The 12945-nt window shown below is 28.7% G+C and overlaps 1 protein-coding gene across 1 annotated transcript; it reads left to right on the forward strand.

The window, feature by feature from the left end:
• The first annotated feature begins 10562 nt into the window (after window positions 1–10562).
• On the forward strand, window positions 10563–11880 carry Syx18 (syntaxin 18). The gene is made up of 2 exons (XM_015515827.2): window positions 10563–11318; window positions 11396–11880. The coding sequence occupies exons 1-2, from the start codon at window positions 10662–10664 to the stop codon at window positions 11645–11647; spliced, it is 909 nt and encodes a 302-aa protein (XP_015371313.1). The 5' UTR covers window positions 10563–10661; the 3' UTR covers window positions 11648–11880.
• Window positions 11881–12945: the final 1065 nt, after the last annotated feature.

Consider the following 12945-nt stretch of genomic DNA (forward strand, 5'->3'; position numbering starts at 1 on the left):
AGTGGTATAGATGTAGCATAAAATAATATATAAATATAGGTATTATACACGAATACAATTTATTTATTATTTGAATATTACCAAAATATCTACAAAATTATTGGTATTAATTCCACGAACCAGTGGTGTAGAGGGGCGTATACTTCTTTGTTTTTCTGTAAGTGCATTTACTTATAGAATAACACACGATACGCTGGTATACCTACGCGTTGGGAATGAATTTATTCTATTAACCGATTTGATAAATAATTTTTAATTAATAAATAAAAATGTCGAAGAATCCTAATCGAGTTGACGGTTTCCATAATGAAAACAGTTGCTTATCATGCTAATCATGTTAGGTGCTTAAATAAATACCAAATTTAACAGTAGCGTTCAACATCTTCAATATTAGTGACTTCAAAGAAAGTAATATAGATTTTATTTTGTAATTTAATATATTTCCATAACACTGTTTCTTGTTTTTATTATTTATCAATATATATTATTATTGAAACTTAAAAATCTTATCTGATTATTTGATTAAAACTTAATATTACTTAATTATTTACTATGTATGAGTTATAACTCACAACAAATAGATAATCATAAAAAGCTAAAACGTATAATTATTCATTTCTAGGAATATGATAGGTTGATAGGCAGGGTAGTAATATAGTGTGTAATTATAAATATAGAAATAATAACATCGTAGTGTATAGAGGTTAGGTTACTTAATACTTAGGTTAGGTAACTTTTACACATCAAGTTTATTTAAGCGTATACTCGCTAAACGAATTACGACTACATCACTGCCACGAACAGACGTCCAAATGTCCGATATTATTGAATTATGAAATTGGACATATTAACATATTAGAGGGGAATATTTTAGTGGTAGCTTATCGCCTATCGATTTAAGACCATGCACGATGACGAATCGTAAAATGTATTTAATGATAGGGTGTAGTTCTAGTCGTTTTGGCGCTTGCCGCTTAGTGTGGACACAGATGACAAAAACAGTATAGCATGAACAATAAAATATTACACACAACTGTTATTTTAATACCTCGAACATTGAATATTGAAGCAATCTACCTGACTTTGAAATAAAACATTTTATTATAATAATAACAATATATGTAAGGATTATCGATCGTCTGAACTCTGAAGTCTATATTGCAATACTACAATATATATACATAGTACGGTATAAATGGTATAACAACATACTATATTATATTATAACTAATGTCGTATAACTTATACACTTATACTTATACACTATGTAGTACAGTAGATATATTATATTATAATACTATATTAAATGAAAATACTGAATTCTTTAAATTCTTATAAAAACTTTATTTGATATTTGAATTAAGTTAATATCGATATTTTAATTATTATAATATGTTGCACTTTAGAATATTATAATAATAAATAAACAATCCAGAACGGGAACATGTCACAACTATAACACACGTAAATTGTATTGGTAAATGTTTTGTTTTTTTATAATCAGTGAATTGCGTTTTATTTAATTCCTACAAATATTCATATGTAGTCCGAGTACAAATTGATTTTGTTTGTAAATGTAATCGGTGAAAACAATAATCTTCACTCTCCAGACTGCAGTCCACGTATTGTTTATGCAAATAGATTAAACAAACATAACCAATAATAAAATTATTCAAATGACGATCATAGAAAAAATTTACAAATGTAAATTAACGATTTAATATTTGTGAAGTTAGTAGTTATAATGTATTTAAATTATTACCTTTTTAATTTATTGATAAAATCCATGACAAAATATACACATTATTATCAAATTGTTGTAACTATTTGATTGTTGATTTGGTTGATTATTATTAGTTGTGGTAAATCGTTTTTAGAAAATGTTTGCATTAAGTTAGCTGCTTTTTCAAAAATTTTTATAAAATGACCAATATCCAATCAATCATGAGACTTTTCCAACAAACTGATCTGACAATTAGTTGGTTGTTTTTGAAAACGATAGAAGTATGTGGTGCTGACTGTTACCCGTTCGTGTGAATAACCAAACGTCCAACAAATTGTAAAAATGATTTTGAAAATTATTGGAGAGGTTAAATATAGGTTTAATAACTAATAAATGAATTCTGTTATTGCGCGCCACTAAGTTTAGAGACATAAAAACAAACAATATAAATAAGCCTATAGGAGATTAAAAAAAAATATATATGAAAATAATATTTGTTAAATCAAATAAATTAATAATAGTTGAAAACATTTTTTTCATGAAACGACATAAATGTTTATTGTGTATTTTTACATAAAACACGAATATTATATACTCAGTTGTACAAATATAATTATATTGTAATAGTTGTAACTTGTATTAATAACTAATTAGCTTAAATATATAAAATAGGTTTTTTCTATTTTCTGAATTCTGATATTATAGCTAGTATATTAGATAAGACACCATTTATATGCTTTTGTATCTTTTTTTGTTTGAACAAAAAAAACAGTCGGTTAATCGAATAGAGATATCAGATAAGCTACTTATAGGAACGTCTTACTTTAGATTAATAAAAATAAATATGTATTTTATCATCCCATAATTCTGAACATATAAATATTTTTTTTAACTTAAAAGTATAATTGATTCATATAAGTTTATCGTTTATGTATAATAATTAATTTTGACCGGATTTTACAATAGCAGAAATTATATATGAATAAATAACCACCAGGTAGGTCGATTTGACAGAACTAGAGAAGGTGCTTAGTCGAATATACAGGGTGATTCTTTTAAGTGGGTACACTTATTACGTCGAAAAGTATTTACTTTTTCAAAATATTTTTTTACATGGTTTCAAGTTGTTAAAAAAACAAACGTTTTTATTCAAAAATTATATTTTTAAATATTTAGCGTAAAAGTGGTCTTTTTATAACTCAACTGAAAAGTGGAAAAGTACGAAATCATTTTTCAAGATTTTATAAATAATAATATATTACTATGGTGTTGATAACGTTTTCGAGAAATTTTCATCGGCTATTCTGACAAAAATTAATGTACGTCTTGTTTGAAACATAAAAACAAATTTCTTTGGAATAGTATTTCGATTTGTTTAAACCCGGGTGATAAGGAGCTCATAGTAATTGCTTTGAAACAAATAAAAAATGTGAAAATTAAAAAAAAATTTTTTAAATACCTAATAAAAATGATTAATTTTTATTATCTGTCTGACTTGATGTAGGCATTTAGTTAAATGCCAAGTAATTTAATAAAAAATTAGGCGGATAATGAAATTGCATAACGATTAAATCCTTTGACCATTTGCCTGGGCATTTAGTGAAATGCCCGATTTGACTATACAATATGTACCTACGACATAATGCAACACAACGTGGTTGTCGTGTGTTATTATTGTGTACTATTATTATTTGATAAATTAAAATATATCGACGTTCACGGTAAGTCCATGGTCGTTGCCCATAAAATACTGGCATCGCGCTTAACTATATAATATTATTGTACAATAATAATAACATAATATATAATATTATATACAGGGACAATTTGGATGTCGGTCTAAGTGAGGCAGATGCGCCATTAAACTGGTTTGAGGCATTGTTGGCATTCACACACGACGTCGACGACGTATGTTCAGTGGGAGGTGGTGTATACCAAAAACACACACATATATATAATATGTATATATGATTTTTTTTTTTTTAAATTCAATATATTATTATTATTATTGTAAAGGTACCTCGGCGCGTAGCCGATTCGCAGGTATAAAACTCGTGTATTTATTTAGGAATGAAATATGTGCGCTACACAGGTATTCATCCATTGTACTTCCGTGTATATGTACCATTATAATAATACACCTATAGGACGCATTGAAAGGCCAGAGAAATCGAAGTTAAATTCGCCACGGTTTTTATTTAATATTATTATTATTATACACATATGATGTACCTATAGCTACCATTAGTCGTATATAGTCCTCCCCCCCCCTTTTTGACGCGTAAAACATGTTCCATCGACGACGGTGGACCGTTCAAAATGATTTCCCCGGTCAGCGCGTAACGATTTTTGAAACCGCCACCCACAAAGCGTGCGAATGAACGCGAAATGCAAAATGTTTAGACACTTTTGTGCGGTTTGGGGCTCATAATATGACGTGTATACACTTTATTCGTACGCGCACAATAATAGTAACTTCATACACTGCGACGTTTATGGACCGTAAGCAATAAATAAAATTAACAATGCGACTGCAGTCCAAAAGTATGGGAAACATTTCAAATGTTATTATATATTATAATATTATAAACACGATGATTAGAAATTCCAGACATGACGGTCTTCAGTCTTGAGATTTACGCGTAATTTTACGTATTTTGTTTGTGATAGGTAGCTATACGAATAAAAATTCATATTAATTCATAAACACGTTAAACTATTTCAAGAAACGCTTTGATTATAATATCATCCCAAACGATATGTGTCATTGGTATATTTTTTTTTTTATTATTATATTTTGTCATAAATTGTGTTTTGAAGTCTTTAATAATATCAAATAAATTGAATTATAGCAATGAGTAGTGAGTGTTGGGTAGGCATTGACAAAGTGTTGAAATTAAATTCAATATTATAGTATTCAATATTCGGTAAGTTGAACTGCATAATACGACGTTCAATAACTATATGTATATCATATTATATTGTCATACATTTGGACTCGTTTCAGTCGTTTCAATATAGCGTAATTTTACATATACTAAAGTGTAATGCTTGATTGATTATCTGTATTGGAAAAATTGTTTTCGTCAGAATATTGATTATTCCTTGGCCAACAATATTAGTGAATAATTAATAGTGTTTACTCTGTTCGTATATTATTATTGTTATTATTATACTACGCAGTTTGCTGTTACGACGAAGGTACCTATATTATAGTCGACACGAACTAAACACATGCTCAACCTTTAGGACAGTATGTTGTTGCTATATACGCCTATAATACACCGTTAAACAACCCTCGGCGTTGCCAACTGTTGATTCTGTGCACCCAGTCGAAGTTATTGTATTTCGACTAAACCAGTTAAATTTCAAATCTCGTTTTGAATGTATTGATTTTTCGCGGATATCTTATACCAACTTGCGACGACCATACTGTCAATGAATGATATATTATTATTATTATAATACAGCCAAATAATCGGCAGTGCGATTAGGTTTTAGTTCTATTCTTAGATCATAATATAATATTTGATTTAGGTTCTGTTCGTATATTTGTGCGCAAACTATGATCGCAGAATATATTTCATATATTCCGCGCTATGACAAGGTTTTACGTGGAACATAAACAAACGTCGAATCCATCTAAAGAAACAGGTTTTACCGATTTTCTACCGATAATCAGATATGAACGCCGGAAGACGATATCGCGTGTCATGCGGAAACCACATCCCGGACATACACCGACCATCCTGGCTGCCCTGTTTCCGTTGAATACCGTCACACACATTTCTCATGATTCCCGTAAGGGTGTACTTCCCATGTGATGCAACCATGGCAGAAGTCTAAAGAGATTTTGTTTTTGTTCCGAGTCGGCGTACGATTATTATTTTAAACATACATATTTTATACTATATTACCATAATCGTTGCACAAAATCAGGTCGGAATATACATTTTACGGTCCGTAATTAAAACACTATGATTTTTCTACTATAAATAAAAAATAATATCGCATTTCACATAATATTATAAATATAAAAAGACGTATAACATTTAATTTTTGAGCGTGATTTAGTCAAAATAACTTGCTAAAAGCTTAAACATGAACATTATACAGGAGCTCAAAGCTTATTCACAATAACGATACATAAAATACGAAGCAAAAACATTCCTATATAGCATATTTGTTCTCGCAATAACCGTTCAACAAATGTTTAAAATAATTATCATGGTTTGAATATATCGTAAAATTGCAGAGTTCATTTTCCCCATTTTCAGATATTTAATTTGTTACATACATTTTTTTAAAATAAATTAATAAGAAACTAGTTTGGCTATTTCAATAGTATATCTTATTTCTTATACATTATTTTTTAGCTAACAATTCTTCTTCTTTAATATACAAATGTATACATTACTTTTCTAACCTGTTAAATCAAAGTACCCAATAATTACTTATAAATAACTGATTATCTTCTCGAAATGCTGAATATCATAGCAATAGTTGGATAGGTTAGGTAATTTTTATTATTATTCGCTATACTCAGCTCATCGTGTTACATAATAAAATAAAGGTACTTATTATAACACATTAGAGTAATTTTAAAGAGTAAACACTATTATACTGAATACGTCGAACACATCCCCAAAATATAAAATTATGGGTATTAAGTAAAAGTGGAAAATCGTATTTATAAAATGTTTATAATAAAAAGTTTGTTGTTTTACCTAGTTATTAACAACAAAATACAATTGTATAGCTAAAAATAAAATAGCTATAATTATTTGATATATACATAAACATTAAACATATAGGTATTTTATTTATGATGTTCGACATTATTCGTGATTTATCTGCTGCTAAAAGTAATCATATTTTCAGCAACCATCAAAATATAATGATTATTATTTTACTTTTTTTTTTAATATTTTATAAAAAAACACGGGATAGAAGAATAAGAATATAAAAAAATATATTATGGAAAAAACTAACAATACTGTTAAACAATGTATTTGTTTTCCGCAAAATATACTTCATACTTTTAGAATAGCTGAAAAGTAACTTTTAGAAAGAAAAAAATACAAATAGTGATTTACCTACATACATGCAATCACACAACATTCAAATAATTTCAAAAACATTCACATTTGTAATATATTAATCCGTTGATGTTTTTTTTTCAAAAATATTATGGTAGTTAATTTTTATTTGTTTTTTGGTCATGGTTATCCTTAAAATTAAATTTATGGTTTTAAAATTAAGTAGTTGAATGATTCGTGAATTATGATAATATAAAATAATTGAGTTGGTAGTTTAAATAGTTTTTCTTTTTGTGTATTTCATTGTTTGTAATAATAACTATGAAATATAATATGCTTAATCCTAAATTAATATTTGATTATTAATTATAGCGTTTAAGACAAATCTATAAACTACAGTATTTAGTTCAATTAATTAGAGAAAATTCTGTGATGTTTTTTTATTAACGTGTTTTATAATTTCATAACCTATAGATAAATATTATGCCACTGCATTCATTATCAAAATAATATAATTTGTTAACCAGTTTGAGGCGTTTGAAGTATGCAATTTTCATACTCATAAGAGTAGGATACCGGAAAATAAAAACCGTTGAAAATTACCAATCAAAATGACACATCAGGAACATATGGTCATGTGTGCAAGCATGGGTGACTGCAAAGTTACATCCTGTATAGGTTGTTAGCACGTGAACACAATTATTATTAATTTATATTATTCGGACTTAGTGAAAATATATTAAACATTCCAATTAAAAAATAATGTTTTATTTCAATCTAAAATATGTTTTACTCGTGGCCCGGTCATGATGACAATACATTGTTTTTTAAACAATTTAGCGAGGTAGGTATAAAATACAAATATAGTTCCCATTGGTTATCTTGACTACTTCAGGTAACCTTCGGTAACTCAAATGTTTACTGCGACTAGATTCCGCATGTATGTATATTATTTTAGACAGTTGTGTCAGTGACAAACTTCTTTTAATAGAACTCCAATACAAATGTTTTAGATAGATATTGCTTATTATTATTTATTTAACATTCAGTACAATATAAATATATACACATAAACGTTTTACTAGGAATACAAACTTTTGTATAAAACAAAACTGCCAAAACAGTTACGAGAAAAAAATCTACATTCATTGGGATTGAAATAATAAACATTCTGTCCATTTTGAGTATCTTTTTTTCTGTTAAAAAAAAAAACAATTACCTGACTGGTGGGAATTGTTTAACACACATTTTGAATACTTGCCAATTCACTTATTTATTTGTAATAAATACGAATTTAAATGCATTGTTGCTTATATTGTATATAAAAATATTTGTTTTTGAGATTGAAGATATCATTATAGAATATCTATTTTTCTTATTACTGATCAGTCATCAGTCATAAATCGTTCTGCAGTTCTGTTAGGTACGTTTGGACATAACATTCTGCCGATGCCAATCGTTTGATTACCCTCCATTATTATTATGTTTTGATAACGTTGATTACAGTTTAACTTATATTTTCGAAAAGTTGATAATTTCATTACCCAAATACATTATGATAATTATTATAATTATGACAAATACAAACTTCGATGAAAAATATTACATATACTTATCTAGAATTATTACATTTGACTGTTTTCTCGTAAGTTCGAACACAGACTAATATAAAATATAAATATATAATATTAATAATAAAATTGTATAAAAAACAATAAAACTATATCTAATCTTGGAAAAGACTCATTTCAGATATTTTCGTGTTGCAAACTGTACATTATTTGCAAGCCATCAATAATGCATGAATGAATAAATAATGTATATTATTTATTTCGTTTCGGAAACATAAATCAAAATTATTCAAACTGATAAATTAATATATTTATACGGGTTGAGTGACGGAGAACAATACTAATGTAATCGTACTATATAGTTTAAACAAAAGGCGTTAAAAACAATTATGTATAATTTAATTGTTATTCATTGAAACCTCTAAATGCCGGACACTCACGGTCGTCGAAAGATTGTCCGTTATTCAGAAGTTTCAGTTTGTAGAAAGATTTCAGTTGGTTACTAGGAAAACGCCAGCTATTCAAAGCTGTTGGTTGGGGAGGTTTCACTGGGTTATATTTTAGAATATTTAATATTTAACCAGGTGATCGATGGCTCGATGCGGGGTTGTATCTTTCTTGACAGATTTACATGAACGTCCCCATTTATCCATGTTTTTATTATATTTGTGCCTACAGTGTTGGCTATTTGTATTTAATCGTTTATAACGGATGCGAATTATTGTTATTATTGATTAATTGAGTAAGCAGTAAGCAATAATACCGAGGAGCAATTCACATAGTATTAAATCAACAACCATCGTAATGGAGAATGGCATTCTATATTAGTGTCTATAATAGCCATTTGCTAGGTATTTAGAAAAATGGTTAATTTAATGTATTTTTATGTATATAGGTACCGTAATACATAACAGCATAATAAATTGTCAGATTGTCTGCGGCATAGACAGTCTATATATAATACGGCCATACGTTGGCGCAACTAGGCGAGTGTTAAAAGGTCTTTAGCACCCCTTGATTTTTTAGATCTAACTATTATAATTATAATGAAATAACATCAATTTTATGTTTTTAATAATATACCACCTCATACGTTTTAGAAGTCTAGTTACGCCTATGCGGCCATAGGCTATTTGGGCAGAATTTCAAACACATATAATAAATAATGATATAGGTGTCGAATACATTTTTAAGACTGGAAACCGTTGAAATATATTTTTCAAAATCTTAAGAGGACGTGATACCCGCATGTGTTGTCTCCGTCTTACAAGTGCATTATATAGTAAATTGTACGTTCAGCAGAACACGTGTAGCTCCGTTAGCTTAAACATTAGAGTGAACTGACCTCTTATAAAATTTAAAGGTAAGATTATTATATAGACAACTTCATATTTTTTTTTATTATATATTAAATTTAAAGCGAGTTATGAGTATTTTAAAATTGTACATTTTTTGTGCATCTTAAAATACTCATAACTTGCTTTAAAATTTAAATATAATAAAAAGCACATGAGGTTGTCTAGATAACAATCATACCTTTAAATTTTATAAGAGGTCAATTCACTCAAATTTTTAAGAAAACGGAGCTACACGTGTTCGTAAAATTTACTATATAATGCACTTGTAAGATGGAGACAACACATGCAGGTGTCACGTCCTCTTAATCATTTAATTATCAAATAATATGACGTAATTATATTTGTATAAGAGTATTGTCTGTTGTAAATTGTATTGTATACACCTACTACCTAGTTACAACTTTTAAGCTTACTGAAATTAAAATGTATTCGATGTTTAAATCACAAAACCCAGACATTTTTTTCAACAAATCTACAAAACAATTTGTTAACTTAAATAAGCATATCTAAGTATATAAGAAAGAGGATCTAGGATGGTCGGCAATGGAGTGCACTCCACAACAGTTACAGCTTTACAACAGGTAATCGATTTCCAATCATTGGAAAAATGTTGTACGTCGAGTTATTGTTTTTTCAAGAACAATTAGAACGAAATAACGAGTTAAATATTGATCATAGACTATAATAATAGATAATAATATTAATAAAACTAATTATAATATACGTATTATTTGAAATTTGAATGACAAATGGCGGTTAATTGTGTATTATTATTTATCCGAGTTATCAGTTATCACCATGACCGTGGTTTTAAATCGTGAGATATCGCTTTTTGTTATCACATTGATATTAACACGACATTAATAAATAACAAATAATGATAGCGGGGAATTTTCAAAAAGTTACCGTCACAATCAATTACGCTAGATTTTTTTAGTTTAACTTTTACAGACTGTGTTCCATAGTTAAAATGGACAAGACTGCCGTGTTCAAAGCCTATGTGAAGACTATTAAAACGAGAAACAGGGCATTCGGTTCTCCAGCACCGCCACAGGCGGATATTCTGAAACAACGTAAGCCACGTAGAGACGAATTTTCTCGTAGGGCCAAGGACATCGTCAACGATCTGGCCAAGCTGACTGACTTCTTGAACCGCCATTTCAAAGACTATATTGACGTCCAGGCTTTCAATCAGCAGACCACGTTGACTGACGCGGACCGTGACAAAATCGACATAGGAGCGCAGCACATCATCAAAACGTGCAGTCAACAGTTGATGGTGCTTAAAAAGAGCTTGACAGGCGATTGCAGTCAAATCGACGATCATAGACGTCAGATCATACGGTATGTCGAATGGCGACAAAAATCTGTTGCCAAATTATTTGCAGAGATCAAAGCAACGCGAGCCCAAAGGTGTCTAGAGTATGAAAACGTTTCAAAGTTGAGCAATTTGACTCACGGTTTTGAACCACCGAAAGAAACCAATAACTTAGCTGCTGTTGAATATGAAGCTGCTGACCGACAGTATGCAGCTCAATTAGATGATGAATTGTCACCAGAAGAATTGCAGATGTTTGAAGCTGAAAATATAGAAATGTACAATGAATTAAATCAATTATCAAATGAAGTATGTACAACTATATTTGTTGCGATTGTTTCGTTTGTCAACTTCTTATTGAGTCAAATCTTCTTTCTTTCTTGTAGGTAAGGAATATAGAGTCTAAGGCTGTACGAATCGCCGAGTTGCAAGAGTTGTTTACTGAAAAAATATTGGAACAAGATCAGGATCTCGAGAGGATAGACACAATTGCAGTAAATACTACTGAAAACATAGTCGATGCCAACACAGAAATAAGATCAGCAATACAAACCAATGCCGGTCTTAGAGTATATATATTGTTTTTTATATTAGTACTTTCATTTACCCTACTATTTTTAGATTGGTACAATGATTAAATGTGATGCACTGTTATACCATAACCACTAATATAACTAAAGAAAATTAGTATTGTTGAAAATGATTATTCGGTTTGGATAAGGTAAAGCTATTGTGATGGTTATATTATGTACCTTTGGTTATTAATTTATTAAGTTTAATATAATATTTATTTATATAATGCTGTTTTGATATCTCTTGTAAGAATTTGTTTTTAAACTATTGAAATATATATAAGTTATTTTAACCTGAATTCATTCATGCACATCATTAATTTCCACTGAAAATAGTAAAATATAAAATTATAAGTTACTGCAATTGACACATTTGTGCATAAATATTGTGAAATTATTCTTAAAACTATGCATTAACTCTTCACTATTTTCATTGTAAAAAAACAAAACAGATCAGATATTTAAATGGAGAAAAAAAAATAAAAGTATAATGTTAAGGAAGATGAAAAAGAACTATATTGTGAAAGATAAAGAAAATGGAGGTATCTTGGGAATTTTTTTTAAACGGAGATATTGATATGAAAGTTGGTAGTGTAAAGAAATACTTGTATTCACCATGCGTTTATGGAATTTTAAACCAGTTGTAATTCATTAAAATATAAAAAGTCATTAAGATAAACATTGTACCTGTAGTGAATTTTCATGTTGTTTATTATGACTATTATGTTTTACTAAAGGAATATTTTTAGCGTGAAACTTGCAAAATATTTGTTACAGGTCCACTAAACAATATTTTGACTAAATTATCTTGATGTACAAATGCTAATAATATTGACTAAATTCATCATTCTTTATTAAATATTAATTAGTCAAATAGATCAGATTTATATAACGCTTAACTGGAGGAATTCTGCTGGTAAAAATCCCACTTATCACCAGTTAATCGTTTACGGGCATTATAAGAAACGGCCTAAATTATAATTTAGATAGTAACATACTAATATGTCAGGGGTTTTAAACCCTAATATATCCATGACTCTTTTGATTATGAAAACAATTTAAAGCGCTATGAGGAACAGTGATAAGAATAAAATACTAAAATTTACCATTATATATTGCAGAAAAATTTCCTCGATAATAACTGGTGACACAGCATACAGATTAAAAATACATGTTCCATGAGATAATTATACCAGTCTACATTACTGGGAATATAGGGTATAAGGTTATTTTGGAATTTTAAAACACTTTTTTCCGGGTTGAAGCAACAATGCTACAGTTCGTATTACTGCCGTGACCAGCCACACACGAAAAAAAACATTTTCATCATCTTGAGAGTATGATTAAATAAATACTGTAGAACA

This window comes from Diuraphis noxia, unplaced genomic scaffold, assembly GCF_037042655.1.
Source record: "Diuraphis noxia isolate RWA-SAM2 unplaced genomic scaffold, SU_Dnox_SAM2 contig0004, whole genome shotgun sequence".
NCBI lineage: Eukaryota > Metazoa > Arthropoda > Insecta > Hemiptera > Aphididae > Diuraphis > Diuraphis noxia.